Source organism: Neoarius graeffei, chromosome 15 (assembly GCF_027579695.1).
Source record: "Neoarius graeffei isolate fNeoGra1 chromosome 15, fNeoGra1.pri, whole genome shotgun sequence".
Taxonomy (NCBI): Eukaryota; Metazoa; Chordata; class Actinopteri; order Siluriformes; family Ariidae; genus Neoarius; species Neoarius graeffei.
In genome coordinates, this window is record NC_083583.1 from 3,595,178 (window position 1) to 3,622,309 (window position 27,132).

A 27,132-nucleotide genomic window follows, 5' to 3' on the forward strand; every position below is an offset into this window, starting at 1 on the left:
TCACACCTTGTGTGTGAGCTCCATGACAGCAATGGTGGCCAAATATGAAGGTTCCAACAACAACAGTGACGACGCCCCATCCTGTCAGGAACATCCTGTAAAAAAATAGGGGGATATTTATTAGTGACAGAAAACGTTAGACCAAAAAGTGCCCTGCTGCCAGCACCTTATTAGTGATGGACTGTTTAACCCATAGCTGTAACCCAGGCAGGTGCTACCACTCCGGGTCAGAGCAGACCTGGGAGCAATGGTGGTTAAGGGGTAAGTCCACTTTCCCCAATACTCAAGTCCTCCTGGACTGGAGACTCACCACTGGTTTCAGTTTAAAGTCAGACCCAGGACTAATAGGTGACATTACAGGTGATGTACAGGGTTCCCACTGGCACTCGTCACTGACAAACAATCCATCAGTGACGAAGAGAAAATTACTAGCAGTCGTCACAATGATGAATGTCATCATTATCATAAGTCATCTTTTATAGAAATCTCTCCACAAATCCCTCCGTCTACTGAAATCCAACCCCAGTGAAGAGATGGCAGGAAGCCGGAGTGTAAACAATGAGCATGTGCTTGTGACCAATAAAAATCAACTACACATAATGACCAAATGAGCACAAAGCTTTTGACCAATCACAGTGTGTCTTAATCGGCCTGGTATGGTGATGTAATTATCTCTGCGTGAACCGAACAATGGCACAGTCTAAGGTGGCAATTATTTATGTATTTATTAAAAATTTTATTTATTTAATGAATTTATTTTTTGTGCAAGCTTCTTCAAGCACTGAAGATTATTTAAGGGCTGAAACAGCTATGGGGGAGGTACACTCAGAGTCCCGACCGTCCCCGAGCACATCAGGCAGTCTCAGGGATACAGGGGTCGGTTAATAAAAAAACAAAAAAAACCCCACCAAAGTGAAAGTGCTGTCAGCCGGAAAGCAACCTAAGGGAGCTCCATTTCGGGGCTGTAGCCCCTGGGTATTTTCACCCTCAAAAAAGGTAAGAGATTAATAGAAAACAACTGATGTGGAAGTCATCTGGGATTTTAGGCCCAATCCCAATTCTAATTTCTACCCCTCCCCCTTCCCCTCGGCCCTTCCCCTTGAAACTGAGCTACAAGGGATAGGGCTTGAAATTCAACCCTTACGTATTGGGATAGCCCTTCAACGATCGCATACGTCATCGCGTACCTCCGTCAGCGTTTACGTTAGCAAAACGCGACCAAATGCGTCATTGGCTGCGACCAGCCGCTACAGTCAGAGCCAGAAATCTCTGCTGGCAGGGTGTGATTTGTTAACTAACACCACTGAATGGGATATCTTTGGCGCTTCGTGCACCACATCCGACAGAATGAGGTGTCAGAACACTCATGTAAACAATAAAAGCGAGAATAACAGAACAAAACGTACGCAGTGAAGCAACCGAAAACAATACTCACTCCCAAAGCTTTTTAGCAGCAGCTTGGATTTCAGAAATCGCTGCTCATTCTCAGCTCGAAAGCGAATCAAGCGGCGTGTTTCCTCTGGATAACAACTTAAAACACGTAAATAATGGAGAAAATACATTTATGACAATCTTTCGCCGCGGGAACCGCCATCTTTCTGAAATCCGCATGAAATCTCGCTGAAATCCGCATAGCATTGTGGGAAATCACTCAAACCCCTTCGTTCGGAGTCAGCTCCAGGAAAATCTCCGTTTGGAGGGGTACAGAAGCCCTCCCCCTTCCCCTACCCCTCCGCGTTAACTGGGATTGGGATACCCCTACCCCTTCACGTGAACGCGCAAAATGGAGGGGAAGGGCTAAGGGGTTGGTCCAAGGGGTGAAATGGGATTCGGCCTTTGAATGCTGTAATATAATAATGTAGGTTAGAATGCCTTTATGGTCCTAAATGAGAGAGGTGTGAGTGAGAAATTATATATTTTTATTAAACTGATGATTAATTTTACTAGTGACATTGTCAATTGACGGGGATCGAGCCGAGAACCTCTATGTGGCGATCCCTAGTAATGACCTTGGCCGGCTAATCTCAGCAACTCAATTTCCAGAAGGAAGCAATTTTGATCATTACATTGACGATGACAAGCATCAATACCCGTATCCTCCAGCTGAATGTTGAAGGACTTACAAGAACTAAAAGAGACCTTATCTGCCATCTAACGGACGAAAACAACACCAGTATGATTCTCCTGCAAGAGACCCATGCTGACAGTGAAGACAAACTCACAATTGAAGGCTACAGTACTATAGCCTATATACTCAACAAGTACCATGGTATCGCTACCTATGTGCATGAAGGTGTCCATGTGAACTCTATCCAAAAATCCCCAGAGGGCAGCCAAATCTAGTGGACCTGTGCCACCATCGAAAATGTATCCATAACGAACATATACAAGCCCCCGCCAAATGCAGCCAACATTCAAAGCTTACCCCCTGTAAGCACTACCACCATTGCCTGTGGGGACTTCAACAGCAGAAACACCCTGTGGGGCTATCGGGACACTAACGAGAATGGTGAGGTAGTCACCCAGTGGGCTGAAATATCTGACCTACATTTGCTTTATGATGCTAAAGACAACAAATCGTTCTTTTAAGGCCACCACAAGGCATGGACTAATCCTGAGTTGTGCTTTGTCTCTAACTCAATAGCTCAATCCTGTGAATGGTACGTACTGGACAAGTTCCCATGATCTGGACACTGTCCCATTGTCATTGGCACCGAAGTTGGAATGATTAACAGTCTTAGCAAAAAGAGGTGGAATTTTCATAAGGCTAACTGGAGTAAATTTGCCAGCCTTAACGACTTATCCTGCGACCTTCTGGATCCATCAGGGCCAGCCACAGACACCTACAAGGCCTTCACATCCCTGCTCTCCTCTGCTGCTAAGGCATTCATTCCCCAAGGCAGACATGACACGTATATTCCCTGCTGGGACGAAGAGTGCGAGGCAGCCTTCCAAGACTACAACGCAGCAAGCATACAGTAGATGAGAAGCCTACCAAGGGCGACCAACTAATGCATATCCTTGGAAAAAAGTGACAGGCATGGAAACTGTCACCTCAGTTGACTTCACCCATTGAAGCCAAAAGGCATGGGCTACAATCAACCACTTTTCAGGGCACAGCAGCAAACCCAAGCCATGCCTCGTTACCACCAATTCTATTGTGTCGGTCCTCGTGGATAACGGCAAATGGAAGAACAAGAGCGAAGAATCCAAGCTGCACACTCATGAAGTCAACAGGAAGATCAAAGAGACCACTGCCCATCAACCTGCCTCAACGAATCTCTCCAGACCAGTTACCCTAGAACAGCTAATGGATGCCATTCTATGCCTGAAAAAGGGCAAAGCCCCCGGCATTGACTTGGTTCATGCAGAATTCCTCTACTACCTGGGAAACCGTGCACTTGAATGGCTATGCCAGTTCCTCTCCAATTGCTTGGCCACCCTATCAATCCCTGCTGTGTGGCGGCAAGCCCAAGTGGTTGCCATTCTCAAACCCAAGAAACCAGTAGATGATCCCAAGAGCTACAGGCCAATCTCACTGCTCTGTATTATGTACAAGCTGATGGAGAGAATAATCCTGGTGCGAATCAACGACATCACTGAAATACACCTTCCACAAGAGCAGGCTGGCTTCCGTAAAGGTAAATCTACTACGGACCAAATAGTCCATTTTGTCAACGACATTGAAGCTGCCTTCCAGAGAAAAGAAAAGGTTGGAGTAGTCTACATTGATCTGACAGCTGCATATGACACCGTATGGTACCGCGGACTTTACCTGAAGCTCTTTCAACTGATACCCGATGTGAAGCTTGTGAAGTTCATCATGCTTATGCTTCAAAACTGTTCCTTCTATGTGGTTAACTCGAGTGGCGATCAAAGTAGGAAATGGCACCTCCGAAATGGTCTGCCGCAAGGCACGGTCCTTTCCCCTATCCTCTTCAATATCTACATAGCAGACTATCCTGTCACAACGTCAACCAAGTACTTGTATGCAGAGGACAGTGCTATTGGCTATGCAGCTGAAACCTACGACGAGATCCAGTCCACCCTAGAAGCAGATGTCTCTCCTCTCTGCAACTACTTCAGCCTCTGGCACCTGAAATTAAGCGAGTCCAAAATGGTTTGCTCAATTTACCATCTAGTTAACTGACTTGCAAAAAAGGAGCTGGAGATAAAGATGCAAGACAAGAAGCTGAGGTTTGACCCACAGCCTGTATGTCTCTGTGTGACCCTAGACCACAGCCTTGCATTCAGCCCTCACCTCAAGAATGTGGCTAACAAAACCTCCAAATGTGTTAACATCATTAAGAATCTCAGTGGACTACAGTGGGGAGCCAATTTCACCACTTTACGAACATCAGTCTTCACCCTTGTATATTCTGCTGCTGAATATGCTGCAGCTGTCTGGTCCACCAGCATCAACACCAAGGCTGTCAATGTGGTTCTCAATGAACCGTTTCCAAGATGGCGGCACGTACACACGCAGCGGCTCCTCTCTGTCCCGACAGAACGGTGTTTTTGTGTTTTTAGTGTTTTAAAACGGTGTGTATCTGTTCGTCTTTGTCGTGTCCATTAGTTTCAAGGCACACATACTCCCTAGCCTGGGCCCGCCCATCCTAAGTGTGACGCAACACGGGGGGCTGTTGCGAACTTAGTCTGGCAAGGCAAACTATCTCCAGCTCTTCCAAGCTCCCGAAAAATCGGGAGCCAATCAACTTTGAGCATCTCCAACGGCCCTGGGTAGAGGCGTGTTCAAGGCAGTGACGTAGTAGAACTGCGACCGGAAGCCATAGATTGTTTACAGAATCTATGCCGGAAGCACTTCATTCACTAGAAACATTACGAACATGGAGCAGCGGCAAGCCTTTGACACAGCGGTAGATGCTGTATTGAAAGCATTCAACGGGAAGTTCTCATTGAAAACGGAGCAAAGAGCAGCCTGTTATTCAAGCAGTTTCCATCGCGTCACCTACATCAGAGGAAAGAGTGATGTGATTGGTTTAAGCTTTGTCACAGCCTTTTCTGGCTTCGACCAGTAGCAAACTGAGGCATTTCAGGGAGGCGGGTCAACCACGCGCTTTGGGAAACGGTTGGGCTTAATATCTATGCCAGACCAATGCTCGCAGAGCTTTGAAGTTGCGTTAGCCAGACTACATACTCCCGTGAGTTTCTGCTCGACATCCGCAGAACTATATTCATGGATATAAATCCAGCGGCCGCGGAAGTGCTACGCGGCTACGGTTTGCTCTGGAGGCCTGCTCAATCACCGACCCCCACTCCTGCATCCAGCCCGCAGTGGAAGCGCCACAGGCGGAACATGCGGAAGCAGAAAAGAGGCAAACATGGAGGTGTTCGAGCTAGGCTAGTGGCTAGCCCTCACCGGCCGGCTATCCCTACCATCACTCTGGCCAACGTACGCTCGCTGGACAACAAGCTGGATTATGTCTGCCTGCTCTGCTCATCTTTTAAGTCTGTGAGTGAGTGTTCTGTCCTTGTGTTTGTGGAAACATGGCTTAATGACAGCGTCCCGAACTGTGCCATTCAGCTAGCCCAGCTAACATGCTACCGGTCAGACAGAGTGCTAGTCAAGGTGGGTAAGACTCGTGGCGGAGGACTCTGTGTTTACATCAGTGATGCCTGGTGCTGTGATGCTGTTGTGGTCTGCAAACACTGCTCACCACTGGTGGAGTTTATGATTATTAAGTGCCGGCCATTCTATCTGCCGAGGGAATTTACAGCCATATTGCTGGTAGCAATATACATCCCTCCTGGCTCCAAGAACAACAGGAGTGAAGCACTGAATGAACTCTATCAGCACATCAGTGAGCAGCAGACAGCCCACCCAGATGCTTTCCTCATCCTGGCTGGGGATTTCAATCATGCAAACCCCAAAAGCGTGTTTCCAAAACTCTATGGACATATCAACTTTCCTACACGTGGAAACAATACTCTGGACAATGTTTACACCATGCATAAAGATGCCTACAAAGCCCTACTCCTCCCCCACCTTGGGGCCTTGGATCACTCCACTGCTATGCTAATGCCAGCATACAGGCCGCTGGTTAAAGTCACCAAACCAGCTAAAAAACAGATACGTGTGTGGCCAGAGGGGTCCTCAGAGGCACTCCAGGACTGTTTTTCCACCACTGACTGGAGCATTTTCAGACAGGCAGCCCCCTACAACAACACCACAGATCTCCAGGAGTACATGGAGACCGTCACTGCCTACATGAGGAAGTGCATGGACGACGTTATGTTCACCAGAGCCATCTCCATTCGGGCCAATCAGAAGCCATGGCTGACAGGGGAAGTCTATAGGCTCCTGTGGGCTCGGAACGCCGCCTTCAGAGCTGGGGACGAGGTGGGCCTGAGGACAGCTAGGGCCAATCTGTCACGTGGCATCAGGGTGGCCAAGAGACAGTATTCCAGGCACATTGCTGACCATTTCAATGACAGCAGAGACATCAGGAACCTGTGGCGGGGGATTCAGACCATCACAGACTACAAGCCCTTGCCACAGACCTGTGACAACTCCATGTCTCTGCTGAATCAGTTGAACAACTTCTTCGCTTGCTTTGAGGCAGACCACAGCACCACGGCACAGAAGACCCCACCACCTCCCGGTGACCAGGTGTTGACGCTGTCCCTAGACAGCGTGAGGAGAGCTCTCAGGACGACAAATGCACGAAAAGCCCTGGGTCCTGATAACATTCCTGGTCGTGTCCTGAGAGACTGTGCCGAGGAGCTCACAGATGTCTTTACAGACATCTTCAACATCTCGTTGAGCCAGGCTGTTGTCCCCACATGCCTCAAAACCACCACCATCATCCCGGTCCCGAAGAAGCCGTCTCCCTCCTGCTTCAATGACTACCGCCCTGTCGCACTCACTCCCATCCTCATGAAGTGCTTCGAGCGGCTAGTCATGAGGCATATCAAGTCTGCCCTCCCCCCCCCCCCCCGCCCTGGATCCTTTCCAGTTTGCATATCAGTCCAACCGTTCGACCGATGACGCCATCTCCACTGCCCTCTACTCAGCCCTCACCCACCTGGAGACAAAAGACTCGTATGTCAGAATGCTGTTCATAGACTTTAGCTCAGCATTCAACACAATCATTCCTCAGCAGTTCATTCACAAACTGGACCAGCTGGGACTCAACACCTCCCTGTGCAACTGGCTGCTGGACTTCCTGACGAGGAGACCACAGACTGTACGGGTCGGCAGCAACTCCTCCAGCACCATCACACTGAACACGGGGGCCCCCCAAGGATGTGTGCTAAGCCCCCTCCTCTTCACTCTGCTGACCTACGACTGCACACCAAAATCCAGCTCCAATCTCTTCATTAAGTTTGCGGATGACACAACTGTGGTGGGTCTCATCAACAATGGCGATGAGACAATCTACAGGAGTGAGGTGAGCCGCTTGGCCATGTGGTGCAAGGACAACAATCTCCGTCTGAACGTGGAGAAGATGAAGGAGATTGTTGTGGACTTCAGGAGAGAGCACACCCAGCATGCTCCACCATCTATCGACGGTGCTGCAGTGGAGAGGGTGAGCAGCACCAAGTTTCTGGGTGTGCACATCTCTGAAGACCTGTCCTGGAGCAACAACACCGCATCACTGGCCAAAAAAGCCCAACAGCGTCTGTACTTCCTCCGCAAACTGAGGAGCGCAAGAGCCCCGGCCCCCATCATGCACACTTTCTACAGAGGCACCATCGAGAACATCCTGACCAGCTGCATCACTGTGTGGTACGGCGCCTGCACCGTGTCCTGCTGCAAGTCTCTGCAGCGCATCGTGAGAGCAGCTGAGAGGATCATTGGTGTCTCTCTCCCTTCTCTAATGGATATTTATAACTCCCGCCTCACCCGCAAAGCCATCAGGATTGCAGGTGACCCCACCTACCCATCTCACAGCCTCTTCAGTCTGCTGCCGTCGGGGAGGAGACTGCGGAGTCTCCGGGCCAAAACCAGCAGGCTCAAGAACAATTTCTTTCACCAGGCAGTCAGGAGGCTCAACTCCCTCCCTGTTCTGCCCCTCCTCCCCCCTCTGCCCCCTGCCACAGATTCTGCTCGCACACCCCCCTTCAGCATCTGACATGTCATCCTCACAGTTTCCACCCCCAACACACACACACACACACACACACACACACACACCTCATCGTTCATTAACACACTGAACTCAGGGACTGCACATCTCACTTTACCTCGCTCATTTGCACTACTCCACACTACCTCATCTTAACAGCTGTTAGTTTGTTTATACTGTTTATTTCATGTTTACCTGCTATACCTCAAGTGCCCTTGATTGTTTGGTTATTTGAACCAATTTGTGTGTGTGTGTGTGTGTGTGTGTATAAATGAGTGTTTAGTCTACGTCTAGTTCATATCTAGAGTGTTTATACTGTTTATATTGTCTGTTTGAGTGTTTAGTCTGTGTGTAGTTCTTATCTAGTGTTTACACTGTTTATATTGTCTGAGTGTTTTCTGTCTTGTTCTTATCTAGTGTTTATACTGTTTATTTATTCTGTTTATATTGTTTGAGTGTTATCTAGTTCCTATTTAGAGTGTTTATACTGTTTATTTATATATATATATATATATATATATATATATATATATATATATATATATATATATATATTTTATATAAAAAAATTTTTTCTCAATTATTCTATTTTTATTCATTGCATTGCCTGTTTGCACTGTGGGTCAGAGAGGACTGATATTTCATCTGTGCTGTATGTCGAGCATGTATAGCATATTTGACAATAAAGTTGACTTGACTTGGCTTGAAGTGATGCGCCTTATCTTTGGGACCTTGAAACCTACACCGACTGAGATGCTCCCTGTAGTCTCAGGAATTCCTCCTGCAAGCATCCGGCGAGACTATCAAGTCCTCAAGCTAGCAGAGAAGGCACTCGAGGAGAATAGCCTCGTTCCACCTACTCAGGATGATAACACCCCACCCCACCCCCAATGGCTATCAAGGCAGCACTTTGCCATCATAGCTGCAGCGCTCACGAGAGCCGGACCAGCCTCCGACTCCTGGGTGGAGCAGAGATGGTGGGAGGAATAGAGCCGCTCACACACCACCTTGCACTCTTTCATTGATTTTCCTTCTGCAAAGCCCTGCGGTTACCATCTCACCCGAAAGGCGTGGATCCGCCTCAAATGCTTCTGCACTGGATGGGGCAGGACCCAGTCCTTCCTCAAGATGATTGGAGCCAGTGAGGACGATGCCTGCCAGTGTGGTCACACGCAGACAATCCCCCACATCCTTCAGGAGTGCCCAGTCTTCAAGCCACCCCGTGGGCCTGATGGTCTCATCAAACTGGACGTGGACACAGTCAGCTGGCTGGAGAATGCTGACATCTCTGTGTAATTCCCGAGGAAATTACACGACCAATGAAGTCAATTGACACGTGCCTCAGTTTCCTGAGACATTCTGGGTGTTGTTGATAATAATAAGGAGACAGAAACTGAAGTGAATGATATAAATGTAGAAAGAGCAGAGCAGGAATCAGCAATAAAGATCGCCACAGCGCCATTTCTATTCTAGCTATTGAACAGATCGGGGGCTCAGTCCAGTTTTCCTGAGGCTTGTATTTTTTAAGGGAGATTAGCATCTTAAACTTTGAATGTGTGTAGGTGTTATTACCTTGTAAAGTTAGATATGCTGTAACCTTGCCAACCAAGGGATGCTAATCTCCCTTAAAAAATACAAGCCTCAGGAAACTCTATAGTTCAAAGAAGAAGCCGTATCTAAACACAAGGGCGGGTGGTGCATAAGGGCGATTGGGCGACGCACTACAAAAACAAAAAAAAAAAAGTTTTTTTTTTTTTAAACAAACTTTCACCAGTGCTGCTCTAGGCCGTTTTAATCGGTCTTTGGGTATCATTGTCCAATCAGGGTGGTCTTGCTTCTAGAGTACCGCCCCTTTTGGGGCGATTTCAGTCACGTTGAAAATCGCCCAAGAGTTCACTGATAGAGTCCCATGTTAATATATTTCTTTTCTCCTGACTGACACTTCAATGCAATCTCTATGGGTTCCGGGGGGGCTTGCCCTAACGTGCTTTCGTCACTGCGAAGCGTGGCAAAGTTGCGTTCGATCCTCTCAGTTTCTGAGGTGAGATGGATGTGGAAAGCAATTCAGTGCAATCCTAAAAAGAAGTTCCATTTAGTCAGCGATCAAATCAAGCTAAATTGGCAACAAAACAAGCTGGACCCCCCTCGACCAAATCTAAACATAAAACAAATTTCAACAAAGGGGGGGAATCATATACTCGAGGTTTTACTTCAACATGGTACTAGCGCAAATCCTGGCAAGCTGGCTGCAAGGATGCCTCCGTGGTTTTCTGCTACCCCTGCTTACTTTTCCACCCTGGAGGTGGCTCCACGGACAACACTGCTTGGACGGTCACTGGAGTTTCGGACATGCATCATTTGTCGGAGAAAATAAAAAACATGAGTCATCAAAGATTCACATGGGCAGCTGCCTGAAATTTTCAGCTTTTGGGAGAGTGAACATCGCTACACAACTGGATGAGGGCTACAGGCTAGCAGTTTGCCGCCACAACAATGAGGTGAGCAAGAACAGGCACATATTAAACCGGCTCATCCAATGCGTGAAATTTTGTGGAGTGTTCGAGTTAGCTCTACGAGGCAAAGATGAAACTGAGGGCTCCAGTCACCGTGGTGTTTTTCTGTGTTTGGTTGACTTCGTGACACACACACACACACACACACACACATATACATAAATTATTTATATAAGTATGCATAAAAATAGTTTAGGGCCTATATTATTGCACATAATAATTGCATCGATGAGAGATGGCAGGGGTAGTAGTGGTGAAGTAGTGCAAATTAAACGACAAACAGGTTATTGGTGCTACGTTACAAGTTGTGGGTGTTATACAGTCTGACAGCAGTAGGTATGAATACCCTGCGGTACCTCTCCTTCTTAAGGCCAATTTATGCTGACAACCCAGTCCTCGCAGATAGCGTCACAGACAGTGTCTGCATAGCCCCTCCACCTTCGCAGACGCTCTGTGCGCACCTCCCAAAAATTGTGACCACTGCAGAAGCCTCGCAGACAGCGCCGCAGACAAGAGGGCTCTGATTGGTCCATTCTACATCCGCTGTACATGCACTTCCGCTTCCCTACTTTCCCGGTTTGGTTTGTTTTCACGACCAGCATTTTTAAAAACACGAGCGAAGATGGAGCAGCATGAAGAGTGGTTGATTGAGGAAGTACGTACATCTATACGACTCCAGTTCTAGTCATTATAAAAAAAAAAGTTCTAGTCATTATAAGTAACCGGAGGATAAACACTCCACTAACCACACCCACGAACTACTCCTAGCGACTTCGCGCCCCCTTGCGTTGTGCCGGTGAATAACATCGCGCACGCCTACTCCCCGCTCAACGATAAATTACAACTGTCTGCGAAAAGCTATCTGCAAAAGCCTTGTCGCAAGAGCATGCAGAGGCCTTTACACCGTGGGTGTAGCAGTCTACTACTAAAAGAGCTGCTTAAAGCCCCCACAGCCTCATGTAGGGGGCGAGAGGGGTTATCCATGATAGAGGTCAGCTTGGCTAACATCCTCCTCTCACCCACCACGTCAATGGAGTCCAAAGGACAGTCCAAGACTGAGCCAGCCCTTCTGACCAGTTTATTAAGTTTCTTCCTGTCCCTCTCTGAACTTCCACAGCCCCAGCAGACCACAGCATAGAAAATCGCTGATGCTACCACAGAGTCATAAAAAGTCCTAAGCAGTGTCCTGCACACACCAAAAGACCTCAGTCTTCTCAAGAGGTGGAGATGACTTTGGCCCTTCTTGTACAGGACATCTGTGTTGTTAGTCCAGTCCAGTTTCTTGTTGAGGTAAACACCCAGGTATTTGTACTCCCCCATGATCTCAATGTCCAAAACCTGGATGTTCACTGGTGCAATTTGAGGAACAGTCCTTCTGAAATTGATCACCACCTCCTTTGTCTTGCTGGCGTTGATGCGCAGGTGGTTCAGTTTGCACCAGGCGACAAAGTTGGTGATGATCTCTCTGTACTCCAGATCGTCCCCCTCTGACACATGTCCAACGATGGCTGTATCATCCAAGAGCTTCTGGAGGTGGCAGCTGTCCGTGTTGTAGCTGAAGTCAAATGTATAAAGAGGAAAGGAGAGAGCACTGTACCCTGTGGAGCCCCTGTGCTGCAGACTACCACATCAGACACAGTCGCGGAGCCTCACATACTGCGGTCTGTTAATGAGGTAGTCAATGATCTATGCAGCCAGGTGGCAGTCGACACCAGCTCCCTCCAGCTTCCCCCTAAGCAGTGATGGCTGGATTGTGTTGAAAGCACTGGAGAAGTCAAACAACATTATTCTCACAGTGCTCCCAGTGCCCTCCAGGTGCAAAAGTGACCGGTGTAGCAGGTAAATGACAACGTCATCTGCACCAATCCCCGGTCGATATGCAAACTGCAGGGGGTCCATCTCGCTGTTCACCAGGTGTCGGAGGTGGGAGAGAACAATCCTCTCCATGATCATTAGGTGAGACGTTAAAGCTACTGGCTGAAAGTGGTTGAGCTCCCTGGGGTGCACAGTCTTGGGAACTGGAACCACACATGATGTTTTCCACAGAAGTGGAACTTTCTCCAGACTGAGACTCATGTTAAAAATGTACAGAAGAATCCCACAGAGCTGATCTGCACAGTCTTTAAGCAGTCTGGAGTTGATGTCATCAGGGCCAGCAGCTTTTCTTGTCTTGATCCTCCTCAGCTCCTTCAACACCTGATCAGCTGTTATGGAGAGACAAGGGGTGTAGCCGAGGTGTGAGTCCTGTAGAGTGAGGTCGGGGGTGGAGTGTGTGGATTGGTCTGGCAGTGATCAGAGGGGGGTGATGTGATGTGAGGAGGGTGTCAGAGGTATTATGAGGGGAGGGTGGTGGTGGAGTGATATCACAGACCGGTCAGGACTATGGTGAGTGGGGGAGGGTGATGTGGCACAGTCAAATCTGTTGAAATAGAGATTCAACTCATTTGCCCAGTCTTGGCCCCCAGATACAGGGCCCCCTCCCACTGTCCTTTGTGTGGCCAGAGATGGTTTTCAGGCCTCTCCATACCTCTCCGGTGTTGCTCCCCTTGAGGCGCTCCTCCAGCTTCCTCCTGTAGCTGTCCTTGCCTCTCCTTATCCCCCTCTTCAGCTCCCTCTGCACTCTCCTCATCTCCTCCTTGTTGCCATATTTAAAAACCCTCTTCTTCTCGTTTAATAGGGCTTTTAGTTCAGAGGTCACCCAGGGCTTATTGTTGGTAAAACACCTTACCTTCCTGACTGGCACAGTGTTTTCAACATAGAAATTAATGTAATCCATGATGCAGGTTGTCAGGCTATCAATGTCATCCCTGTGAGGTTCACACAACACATCCCAGTCCGTGGCGTCAAAGCAGTCCCTCAGTGCCATCCTGGTCTCCTCAGACCAGCTCCTTACATACCTCTTGGTGGGTGGTTGTTTATTCACCATAGGTATGTATGTAGGGGACAAGTGAACCAAATTGTGGTCAGAACGGCCCAGCGGGGGGAGGGGTGATGAGCTATCTGCGTCCTTGGTGTTCACATACATTAAATCCAAAGTTCTCTTGTCTCTGGTGTGGCATTTCACATACTGAGTGAAGGTTGGGAGAGTGGAGGACAGGGAAGCATGACTGAAGTCACTGGAGATTAGTAGCAGGGACTAGGGGTGCGATGTCTGAAGCTTTGACACTGGAGCGTGTAAGAGCTCACAGGCTGCAGCAGCATCAGCCGCCGGGGGGATGTACACAGTTATCACAATAACATGCGAGAATTCCCTTGGGAGGTAATATGGCCGAATGCTAACCGCTAACAGTTCAATGTTTTTACTGCAATACTGCTCCTTTACCCTGATGTGCCCCGGGTTACACCATCTGTCATTGACAAACCATCGCTATACCCCCTTCTTTCCTCTTACCGCTCTCCTTGGCTTTCCTGTCCACTGTCAGGAGTTGAAATCCGTCCAGAGTGACGTGTGAGTCAGGTGAGAGTTTATTCAGCCAAGTCTCTGTGAAGCACATAAGGCTACACTCCTGGTACTCCCTCTGCAGCCTGGTTAGTGCTGTTAGCTCATCCATCTTATTAGGGAGATCTTATGTTTCCCATGATGACAGACGGTATACATGGTTTATACCGTCTTTTCTTCTCCCGGCACTTCATTCCAGCTCTGCATCCCCTTCTCCTTAATTCCGCGGGGATCACCAGTCTTTCCATGGGGAATACCTTGGTGTTGCGCAGTGCTAACAGCTGCTCCCGAGTGTAAACAATGGAGCCGTGGCTGAACGGGTCCGCTGATGCCAATTTAACTAGCCCCAGAAAGAAAGAGAAAAATAGAAATGCACAGCCTCACGAGTAGTACATCCCGAGGTGCACACTTCTGACTGAGACTAGTGCAGAAAGAAACACGAAAAAAGTACAAAAACGTACCAAAACACACAAACGTGCTCGGAGCTACTGCAACTAGCTGCCACTCTTGCGGCACAATCTTGAAAAAGATGACCTCTCTTTCAGGGAAGACCTTGCATTTTCCAACATGACAATGCCAAACCACATACTGCATCAATTACAGCATCATGGCTGCGTAGAAGAAGGGTCCGGGTACTGAACTGGCCAGCCTGCAGTCCAGATCTTTCACCCATAGAAAACATGTGGCGCATCATAAAACAGAAAATACGAAAAAAAAGACCTAAGACAGTTGAGCAACTAGAATCCTACATTAGACAAGAATGGGTTAACATTCCTCTCCCTAAACTTGAGCAACTTGTCTCCTCAGTCCCCAGACGTTTACAGACTGTTGTAAAGAGAAAAGAGGATGTCTCACAGTGGTAAACATGGCCTTGTCCCAACGTTTTGAGATGTGGTGTTGTCATGAAATGTAAAATTAGGTGATTTTTCTCTTTAAATGATACATTTTCTCAGTTTAAACATTTGTCATCGATGTTCTATTCTGAATAAAATATGGGATTTTGAAACTTCCGCATCATTGCATTCCGTTTTTATTTACAATTTGTCCTTTGTCCCAACTTTTTTGGAATCGGGGTTGTAATATTTATAATTATGGAATAAACAAACAAGATTACCCAGATAATGTAATGTTGTGCAAGTGTAGTGTAAAAAACCAGTCATGTTATGGTTATGATTTAAAATAACCTGATGTTATAAGACTGTCTGCTCTTCAGACCTGCCTGATCCATCCTGATGCCCTACTTCTGGCTGGAGTCTCATGACATCTTTCCTGTGGAGGACGGCCCCCATATGGACAGACTAAAGATGCACTTAGAAGACACTCTGGACACTTATAGTTTTGCTGTGATGGTTTAGGACTCCAGTCACCATGATAACTTTAGGACTGCAGATGTCACGAACAGTTTTACACTCAAGTTTCCATCAGTGAGCAGTTTATAACTTCAACAAAACAGATTTCCTGTTAAACTATAATGAATTTCCTGGTTACACAGTTGTACTTTGTGACTCTATAGGACACAGTTATAGAAGTGAGTTATTTATAAATCACGCTATCTTATCACCCAGATGAGGATGGGTTCCATTTAGAGTCTGGTTTCTCTCGAGGTTTCTTCATGTTGTCTGAGGGAGTTTTTCCTCAGCACTTGCTAACTTTCGGACTGCAGTTGTCATGAACAGTTTTGCATTCAAGTTTCCATCAATGAAGAGTTATAACATCAACAAAACTGACTTCATGTTAAAGCTGTTAATGTTATAATCATGTTGTCTGTGGCGGCACGGTGGTGTAGTGGTTAACGCTGTCGCCTCACAGCAAGAAGGTCCGGGTTTGAGCCCTGTGGCCGGCGAGGGTCTTTCTGTGTGGAGTTTGCATGTTCTCCCTGTGTCCGTGTGGGTTTCCTCCGGGTGCTCCGGTTTCCCCCACAGTCCAAAGACCTGCAGGTTAGGTTAACTGGTGACTCTAAATTGACCGTAGGTGTGAATGTGAGTGTGAATGGTTGTCTGTGTCTATGTGTCAGCCCTGTGATGACCTGGCGACTTGTCCAGGGTGTACCCCGCCTTTCGCCCGTAGTCAGCTGGGATAGGCTCCAGCTTGCCTGCGACCCTGTAGAACAGGATAAAGCGGCTAGAGATAATGAGATGAGATGTTGTCTATTATCATCCAAATGAGGATGGGTTCCCTTTTGAGTCTGTTCCTCTAGAGGTTTCTTCCTCATGTTGTCTGAGGGAGTTTTTCCTTGCCACCGTTGCCACAGACTTGCTCATTGGGGATAGATTAGGGATAAAATTAGCTCATGTTAAAGTCATTAAAATTCTGTAAAGCTGCTTTGCGACAATGTTTATTGTTAAAAGCGCTATAAAAATAAACTTGACTTGACCACCGTCACCTCAGGCTTGATCATCAGGGATAAATACATTTATTAGGGATAAAATTAGCTCATATGTTTAAAGTCTTTATTTTTCTCTAAAGCTGCTTCATGACAGTGTGTGTTGTTAAAAGCGCTACACAAACTGAGTTGTGTTCCTCGGTCTCTCTCTCCTCATGCTCTCTTCAATTTCTCAGAGCTCTTTATCTGTAAACTCTGACTCAAATAAACAGGGATGGCCATCAAATTCAAATGCCTCATCCATATCATTGTAATCAGCTAAATATTCAGGCAATCAACTTCATGAATTCTCCTTTTGTAAAAATCAGTAAACATCCTTGTGTGATAATCGACTACAGGCACTGAACGTGTCAGAGACCAGAAGAAGAGAAAGATAAAACACTGAGTGTAGAAACTGACGACATCTCCAGTATTTTTACAGCAACTGAAGTAAACACACACCAGAGTATCCCTGTAGGGATCCTTTCCATGTTGTCAGACATTTATAATAGGCCCATTCTATAATTGCGGGTACATTTCAAGTGACGACTCTGTTAGTCATCGTTAACTCTTATCTTATGTGTAATTGTGTGAGAATGTCTACAGTCATGGTGTCAGGGATGAGTACCTGTCTGCCCTTGAAGATGACTCCTGACTCCGTGGCAAGTTCATCTCTGAAGGACCAGTATGGACGTAGATCTTTAGGCAAGTCCTTGATGTTTTCAGGCCATCCCTGCTGAATGAGTTCCGTCAGTGCACAGAGCTTTGGATCGTCAGCAGTTTGGTTGCGCAGAGTGTCTTGTTTTTCAGGTGAAAAGTTTACAATGGTGATGGTGTGCCTCTCTGGATCTTCAAACTCTGTGTCGATGCCATCTATCCTCTCATCCAGCTCGATGTTGCCGTCGTTCTCGGGGTTTGGGAGTCGACTGAGGGTGTCTGCCAGGACCATTTCTGCGCCAGGTCGGTACTTCACCTCGTAGTTGTAGCCCTGAGTCTTGATCAGCATACGTTGGAGTCGGGGTGGTGCAGCATGCAGTGGTTTCGAGCAGATGGTGACGAGTGGCTTGTGGTCTGTAATCACGGTGAATGACTTTCCGTACAGGTAAGTATGGTATCTCTGCATTCCATAAACAATTGCAAGCATTTCACGCTCAAATGTTGCTGTACCTGGATTGGCAGTCGGTCAGGGTCTTTGATCCGAATGCGATTGGTCTGTTGTTCTGCACCAGTGCTATGCCAAGGCCTTTCTGTGATGCGTCTGCTTCCAGTGTCAGGGGTGTGCTGGTGTCGTAGTATTTCAGGCATGCGTCCTCTGTGATGGCAGATTTCAAGTCGTTGAAGCATTTTTGGTGGTCGGCTTCCCATATCCACATGGCGTCATTTTTCAGCAGTCCTCTGAGTGTGTGCGCTTTCTCTGCAAACTTTGGTATGTATGTGGCAAGGTAGGTTAACATTCCCAAGAATCTGTGCAGTTCGTCTTTGTTCCGTGGTGTTGGCATTTTCTGAATGTCTCTGATTTTTGCAGGGTCTGGTATAATGCCACTGTCTGTGTACAGGTTGCCAAAGAATGAAATGTGGTTTTGTTTGATGACACACTTGTCGCTGTTGAACACCATACCTGCCTCTGCAGCTCACTCCATCAGCGCAGTCAGGTTCCTGTCGTGCTCCTCTTCATCCTTCCCGTAGATGACGATGTCATCGGCGATGCTGGCCACGCCTTGAAGTCCCTCCAGGATTTGGTCCATCTTGGCCTGGAAGAGATCCTGAGACACACTCAGTCCGAATGGCAGACGTTTCCAGCAGTACCTGCCGAAGGGAGTGCGGAACGTTGTCAGGATTTGTGACTCTTCATCCAGATGTATGGACCAGTATCCTGCTTTCGCGTCCAGCTTGCTGAAGATCTTTGCATTTGCGAATCTGGGATTCAGTTCCTCCACGGTAGGTATTTTGTGTGGGCATCTCTTCAGGCCGGCATTTAGTTTTTGTGGGTCAAGGCATATGCGTAGAGATCCGTCTTTCTTTGTGCTGTATGCAAGGCTGGAGCACCAATCGGTGTGGTGTTCTACTTTCCTCAGGACATCTTGTGCAACAAGCTTGTTCAGTTCACCTTGGAGCTTGTCTTTGATGTGAATGCTGCATTTGCGTGGTGGGTCGGTGAATGGTTCAGCGTCGGGCTTCAGGATGAGTTTTGCAGTTCCTTTGAAGTTTCCTATTTGGTCGAATTGGTTAGGGTACGCTCTCATGAGATCACTGCAGGTGGTTACTTTCGGGTGTTTTGTCTGTTGTCTGTCTTCCTTGCTGTTGTCAGTCTTTTGCTTTACAGTGTCCACATGCAGGGTGACAAGGTTCAGCAGTTTGCTTGTGGGTAGTCCAACTACAGCTGGCCCTGGTACATCCACAACGTAGAACTTGGCGCTTACCCATCTGGAGTCCTTGTACTGGCACGGGATGTTGATGGTTCCATAGCAAGGTATCTCATGTCCATTGTATGCTGAGAGCTTCATGTTGTTTTTCTTCAGCCGCTTATATGCACTTGTGTCGCTTCCGTACATCTGCCTGAATGTGCGCAGTGGAAGGGTGTTTCCTGATGCCCCTGTGCCTGTGCCGATTTTTAGATGAAGTGTGTGTCCATGGCCTGGTACGTTGGGTGGTCTCACGTTGAGTGTTGTGTAGGCTTCATCTCTAGGCGGGTTGCTGTTGATGCTGTGCATGCATTTTTCACTGATGGTGATGGAGTGGAATTGTTGCTGGTACATGTATTCGTCCTCTGGGTCCTCACAGTCAACTACAGTGGTGCTTGAAAGTTTGTGAACCCTTTAGAATTTTCTATATTTCTGCATAAATATGACCTAAAACATAATCAGATTTTCACACAAGTCCTAAAAGTAGATAAAGAGAACCCAGTTAAACAAATGAGACAAAAATATTATACTTGGTCATTTATTTATTGAGGAAAATGATCCAATGTTACATATCTGCGAGTGGCAAAAGTATGTGAACCTCTAGGATTAGCAGTTAATTTGAAGGTGAAATTAGAGTCAGGTGTTTTCAATCAATGGGATGACAATCAGGTGTGAGTGGGCACCCTGTTTTATTTAAAGAACAGGGATCTATCAAAGTCTGATCTTCACAACACATTTGTGGAAGTGTATCATGGCACGAACAAAGGAGATTTCTGAGGACCTCAGAAAAAGCGTTGTTGATGCTCATCAGGCTGGAAAAGGTTACAAAACCATCTCTAAAGAGTTTGGACTCCACCAATCCACAGTCAGACAGATTGTGTACAAATGGAGGAAATTCAAGACCATTGTTACCCTCCCCAGGAGTGGTCGACCAACAAAGATCACTCCAAGAGCAAGGCGTGTAATAGTCGGCAAGGTCTTAAAGGACCCCAGGATAACTTCTAAGCAACTGAAGGCCTTTCTCACATTGGCAAATGTTAATGTTCATTAATCCACCATCAGGAGAACACTGAACAACAATGGTGTGCATGGCAGGGTTGCAAGGAGAAAGCCACTGCTCTCCAAAAAGAACATTGCTGCTCATCTGCAGTTTGCTAAAGATCACATGGACAAGCCAGAAGGCTATTGGAAAAATGTTTTGTGGATGGATGACACCAAAAGAGAACTTTTTGGTTTAAATGAGAAGTGTTATGTTTGGAGAAAGGAAAACACTGCATTCCAGCATAAGAACCTTATCCCATCTGTGAAACATGGTGGTGGTAGTATCATGGTTTGGGCCTGTTTTGCTGCATCTTGGCCAGGACGGCTTGCCATCATTGATGGAACAATGAATTCTGAATTATACCAGCGAATTCTAAAGGAAAATGTCAGGACATCTGTCCATGAACTGAATCTCAAGAGAAGGTGGGTCATGCAGCAAGACAACGACCCTAAGCACACAATCATTCTACCAAAGAATGGTTAAAGAAGAATGAAGTTAATGTTTTGGAATGGCCAAGTCAAAGTCCTGACCTTAATCCAATCAAAATGTTGTGGAAGGACCTGAAGCGAGCAGTTCATGTGAGGAAACCCACCAGTATCCCAGAGTTGAAGCTATTCTGTACGGAGGAATGGGCTAAAATTCCTCCAAGCCGGTGTGCAGGACTGATCAACAGTTACCAGAAATGTTTAGTTGCAGTTTTTGCTGCACAAGGGGGTCACACCAGATACTGAAAGCAAAGGTTCACATACTTTTGCCACTCACAGATATGTAATATTGGCTCATTTTCCTCAATAAATAAATGACCAAGTATAATATTTTTGTCTCATTTGTTTAACTGGGTTCTCTTTATCTACTTTTAGGACTTGTGTGAAAATCTGATGTTTTAGGTCATATTTATGCAGAAATATAGAAAATTCTAAAGGGTTCACAAACTTTCAAGCACCACTGTACACTGACTCTGGCTCTGTGGTGTGGCTTGTATCTTCCCCTGGTTGCCTGGTGTTGTTTGTAGTGTTTGTTTGGTGGTGGATGGGACTTACTTCTTCTCCGTGGAGTGGAGTCTGGCTTCTGTTGACGTCTGTTGTTTTTCCTGCAGCATCTCGCCCAGTGTCCCTTGGCACCGCATGCAGAACACTCGTCGTTGTAGGCAGGGCACTGATGCAGTTGATGGCTTCTGCCGCAGTTCTGACATGTCCGTCCTCGGTGTATGGCGTGAACTTTTTCTGCAGTAGTCAGACCCAGCTGGTTCAACTGTTCTTTGCCTGCCGATAGCGCTTCATATTTCTTCCCTTCTGTTAGCACTTCAGCCCAGGAGTAGCCTTGAGGTTTACTGTACAGGTCATTCCTCAGTGCATCGTGTGGCGTACTGGCTATTATGAGCTCAATCAGACGTTCGTTCAGCTCAGCGTCAGTGAATTGGCATTTCAGTGCTAACGTTCTGGCTCTAGTCACAAAGTCATCAATGTTTTCGTCGGGTCTCTGTCTGTACTGCATTAAATGAAGTCTGTGTATTCTAAAGTTCACATTCAATTTCAACTGACCTTCGAAAAACTTCCACAACTCATCGGGTTTCTTCTTATTCTCCTCACTGAGTCCACTAGCATTCAGTCTCTTTAGTCCTTCATCTCCGATCCCTCGGCATATTTTCCTCGCTTTTTTAGCTTCATCCACTATTTCCTCATCCTCTAGATACAGACACATTTTCTGTTTGAAAAGAGAAACAGCCTCACTCAGATCCGGGTCGGACCAGTTCATCGTTGGTAGATGCGATGCCATTCTTGTCCTCTCTCTGGTCTCGAGCTTGAACCGTTACCACTGTTAGCCACCTAGCTTGATCCCGCTAGCTGCCGAAGTCTTTTCACCCATCAGGCGAAAAAAAAAATATCCTCGGACAGTTTTACTGTAAACTTCCGTCGGCACGAAGCAGTTCTGTGTGGCGTTGTAGGCGATTGTTTTCCGCTGCCACCATGAAGTGTTATTGTTGTGAATAAAGTCATTCAATGATGAGGAGACTCGGAGATGAGTTTAACGATACTTTACTGAGGTACTAATTGACTGACATATTACAGACAGTGTTATTATGCGGGCCCTGTTCTAGTGTAGATCACTCCGCGTAAGGGTAATATAGTCCCATAACATACCACAACACTGATGACAAACTATACAGTTTTTAAACATCAAATATTAAAAAAAGAGCAAATAAAAATATTACATTAAAAGTTGGCTCGTGTACAGACTCACCCTGTGTGCTGAGGACAGAGATCTGCACTGTGCTCCTCCTCCTTCAGGTAATATTTAATGATTACAGCCACGCTGAGGTACGTCGTAGCCAGAATTCCTAATACACTGCATTTTACACACACAGACACACACAGAGTTATACTGCAATCAGCTGTGATGAACCCTTCAGTAAAGGATGGTTCAGAACATTTCCTCTGATAGAACACCTAGTATATCTCTGGATGCTGATTTCTTTGGTGATGGACAGCTGGAGGATGATGACGAGGCACACGATGAAGAGTGCAAAGCTCTGGTCTGTATATCAGCAATAGGGCATCACTTTTGCTCCTGTCACCATTTCGTATAAGGACAAGCATACTAAACACTAGGGTGCATCAGTTGCCCCCTAAAAATGAAAAGTTCCTCCGATCATGATGCATTTTTGTTTTTATTTTCCTTTTGGTAAGAAAACACACTGGGTGAAATATTTTGACAAAATTCAAAAAGTTTAATGGTGGCACCAGGAGCTCAAAGTTATGGAAAAAGCTGCTATTTTATGACTTTTATGACAAAATTTCGATCACTTTTCATAAAACATTATGGCACCTTATAGAGTATACCAAATATCTTAGATACTGTAGACAGTATGTCTAGAATGTCTAAAAATATTTGGAGGTTTATTTTAGGGTGTCACTAGCATTATCTATCAATGTTATAACCCTGGTTTTAAGCTTGCCGCCTATGCATATATGCTAGCCCCTATTAAAGTTATAATGATGCTGGATTACCCGTTTTCAAGACAACTAAAGATACAAGTGAAATGTTAAGAAGCAAATTCTCAATGTCTAGCTGTTCATTGAATCATTGTTCAACTACTTTTAAACAATACAAATTTATTATGAATCACATTAATGCTTCTCAATCCCTTGCAAAGGTTCTTAACATCATCTCTGGGTCACAAGAAATCAATAAATGGAGTCCAACATTGTGATTCAAACCTTACGCGAAAACATAAAATAAGCGTTTTTGGCAAAAAATGAACCTCATGGTGCCACTTTTGAATATGATCAAAAAATTTTACAGGATGTCTTTATTGGTGAAAACGAACACCCAAACAAAAATGCATCAGATTTTATGAAAGTGAGGGCAACTGATGCACCCTACTAAACACACAAAGATATTCAATTACAAATTATTTAATGAACTGAAACACAGTTTTCCATACAACTTCTAAAACATACGAGATCCTGTAGGTCAGGTCTCATGATTAAATAAACAGATTAATCTGCTTCTTTAACATGATTAGATTAGCCAGATTATGTTTCTGAGATAACTCTGAAAAATATGAAGACTTGAAAACACAAATCAGCAAGTCAATGATTTATTTAATAAAAACAGCTATGATTAGAAGGTTAAGAAAAAAACAGAAAATATTTTTTGTTAGATTAAAAAAAAAAAAAATTCCACTATATCATTAGCTTATTTTTGGACCTAACCACATATGTAAAATATTTTTTTTAAGGCCCACAAATTAAAAACACAACAACAAAATCTACATAATTATGTATCACAACAACAAACACAAATATCGATATTACCAGGAAATGTATTTATATATCCTTTTTGGCAATGAGAAAGGCATCAGAAAAAACAAAACAAGCAAACAAAAAACCAGATGATCTTTACAAAGGACACTTCTCAGTATTAGGAGTGGGTATTGGCACAGATGCCCTGAATTGATTAGACTCCGATTCATAAGCTAATGATGTGATTCAGTCCGATACGATTTGATTCTGGTTTGATATCAATTCAATAGAAATGAGGCAAGATATAGCACAATTTAACTGAGAGTGACATTTAAAATGAGGGATGAGTAAATGCCTTTAATCCTAATCAGAGCCATCTCATCTCATTATCTGTAGCCGCTTTATCCTGTTCTACAGGGTCGCAGGCAAGCTGGAGCCTATCCCAGCTGACTACGGGCGAAAGGCGGGGTACACCCTGGACAAGTCGCCAGGTCATCACAGGGCTGACACATAGACACAGACAACCATTCACACTCACATTCACACCTACGCTCAATTTAGAGTCACCAGTTAACCTAACCTGCATGTCTTTGGGCTGTGGGGGAAACCGGAGCACCCGGAGGAAACCCACGCGGACACAGGGAAAACATGCAAACTCCACACAGAAAGGCCCTCGCCGGCCACGGGGCTCGAACCCAGACCTTCTTGCTGTGAGGCGACAGCACTAACCACTACACCACCCATCAGAGCCATCTATTTAATCATTGTGGAAATGAACCTAGAAAAATGTTCACTCAGAAAAATGCAGATTAGCCTAAAAGAATGATCCATAAATTTTTTATATCGAGATTGAATCAGACAAGTTTAAAAAACCCCAAACGATTCATCGAAAAACAATATTTTTGCACACCCCTCCTAAATACGTGATTTAATCATGTTTACATTAAATGAACAGCTCCGGATCTCCTGAGGTTTGAGCTTCTCCTGGCAATTAGTTCATGTTGGAATGTATGGAAAAATCTGGCATCATGTCGACTCATCAGTGATCCAATCCAACTAACTCAGGACTCAATATATGAAGAAATCACTAGTAATAAACATTAACAACTGGTAAAATCAATTGTTATGGTACTAAAACACATGAGCTCTCATTGTAAGTATGAGAACAATCTCGAGCAAAACATTCCATGTATATAAATGATGATGATTCAGATCATTTGGCTCGAATCTTTCAGCTTCCCAATGACGCGTTGCCGGGTTTTTTTCACTAAACAAGACAAAGTTTGAGATATTATACTTAGTGCTTCATACAAAAAGGAAGACATAAAAAATCAAAACATGGAACATACAGAATATAAAAGTCAGCTCTTGGTGTTCGGCTAAAAGAGCCATCTGAAAGAGTCGACTCCTTTGCGAATGACACATCACTACTACACTGATTTTCATATGGACTAAAAAGAAACAATAAACACACGCACTTTCCCCCACCTCACTTACACTTCTCCAGCTGGTCCTGCACCACCACGAGGACCGCCACAGAGATAATGAAGAGGTTAAAGACGAAGCAGATCTCACAGAGAGAACTGATCCTGTGGCCACACACTTCTCTCACCATGTCATGATACATGTTCTTATGGCTGATAGACGAGGCGAAGCCGAGGATGACCAGGCCGCTGATCAGGAATATCAGAGATACCTGAGAAGGAGAAGAGACCTGCGTCAGTGCTAATAGACAAAACACAAACATCCTCGCCATGCTGTGTAAGAAGAAAACCTTTATTCGTCACATGCACACTTCAAGCACAGTGAAATTCATCCTCTGCATTTAACCCATCTGAAGCAGTGAACACACACACACATTCAGAGCAGTGGGCAGCCACACCAGAGCACCCGGGGAGCAGTCAGGGGTTTGGTACCTTGCTCAAGGGCACCTCAGCCCAAGGCCACCTCAGCCCAAGGCCGCCCCACGTTAACCTAACTGCATGTCTTTGGATTGTGGGGGAAACCGGAGCACCCAGAGGAAACCCACGCAGACATGGGGAGAACATGCAAACTCCGCACAGAAAGGCCCCCGCCGGCCGCTGGGTTCAAACCCGGAACCTTCTTGCTGTGAGGCGATCATGCTAACCACTACACCACCATGCTGCCCGTGTACTAATGAAGGTTAATAAAATTAAACTAAAATAAAATGAAGTCAGGTGGCACGGTGGTGCTTTTATCGCTGTTGCCTCACAGCAAGAAGGTTCTGGGTTCGAGGCTCACAGCTGATGGGGGTCTCTCTGTGTGGAGTTTTAAGTCGTTCAAATTCTGTAAAGCTGCTTTGCAACAATGTTTATTGTTAAAAGCGCTATACAAATAAACTTGACTTGACAACAATCTTCAAGTTATGCCACAGATTCTCAATTGGATTGAAGTCTGGGCTTTGATTAGGCCATTCCAAGACATTTAAATGTTTCCCTTTAAACCACTCCAGCGTAGCTTTAGCAGTATATTTAGGGTCATTGTCCTGCTGGAACATGAACCTTCGTCCCAGTCTCAAACCTCTGACCGACTCAAACAAGTTTTCCTCCAGAATTGCCCTGTATTTAGTGCCATCCGTCTTTCCTTCAGTCCTGACCAGCTTTCCTGTCCCTGCAAAAGAAAAACATCCCCACAGCATGATGCTGCCACCACCATGCTTCCCTGTAGGAATGGTGTTCTCAGAGTGCTGGGTTTGTGCCACACATGGCATTTCCCATGATGGCCAAAAAGTTCAATTTTTGTCTCATTTGAAAAGAGAATCTTCTTCCATGTGTTTGGGGAGTCTGCCACATGCTGTTGGGCAAAGTCCAAACATGTTTCCTTTAAGTAATGACTTTTTTTTCTGGCCACTCTTCCATAAAGCCCCGCCCTGTGGAGTGTACGGCTTAAAGTGGCCCTATGGACAGATACTCCCATCTCCACTGTGGATCTTTGCAGCTCCTTCAGCATTCTCTTGGGTGTCTTTGTTGCATCTCTGATTAATGCCCTCCTTGCCCGGTCTGTGAGTTTTGGTGGGCAGGGCCTTCTCTTGTCAGGTTTGTAGTGGCCATATTCTTTCCATTTTGCTATAATGGATTTAATGGAGCTCTGTGGGATATTCAAACTTTGGGATTTTTTTTATAACCCAACCCTGATCTATACTTCTCCACAACTTTGTCTCTGACCTGTTTGGAGGCTCCTTGGTTTTCATGTTGCTTGCTTAGTAGTGTTGCAGAGTCAGGGTCCTTCCAGAACAGGGTGAGTTATACAGACATCATGTGACAGATCATGTGACACTTTGATTGCACACAGGTGATCTTAATCAACTAATTACGTGACTTATGAAGTGAATTGGTTGGAGCAGCTCTTATTTAGGGGTTTCATACAAAAGGGGGTGAATGCTTATACACACTAGATTTCTGGGTTTTTTTTTCATCTTAATTATTGCTTGTGCCACAATAATTAAAAAAAACAATGTGCACATTTAAAGTGGTCGGCATGTTGTGTAAATCAAATGGTTATAACCCTCCAAAAATCC

The 27,132-nt window shown here is 45.7% G+C and overlaps 1 protein-coding gene across 1 annotated transcript; it reads right to left on the reverse strand.

Annotated features, from left to right (window-relative positions):
- Nucleotides 1–25,531, reverse strand: slc38a8b (solute carrier family 38 member 8b). Its single transcript, XM_060941900.1, is given in 5 exon segments — nt 1–37; nt 39–95; nt 22,090–22,194; nt 22,296–22,446; nt 25,092–25,531. Coding segments are annotated over 5 exon segments (609 nt in total). The 5' UTR covers nt 25,351–25,531.
- Nucleotides 25,532–27,132: the final 1,601 nt, after the last annotated feature.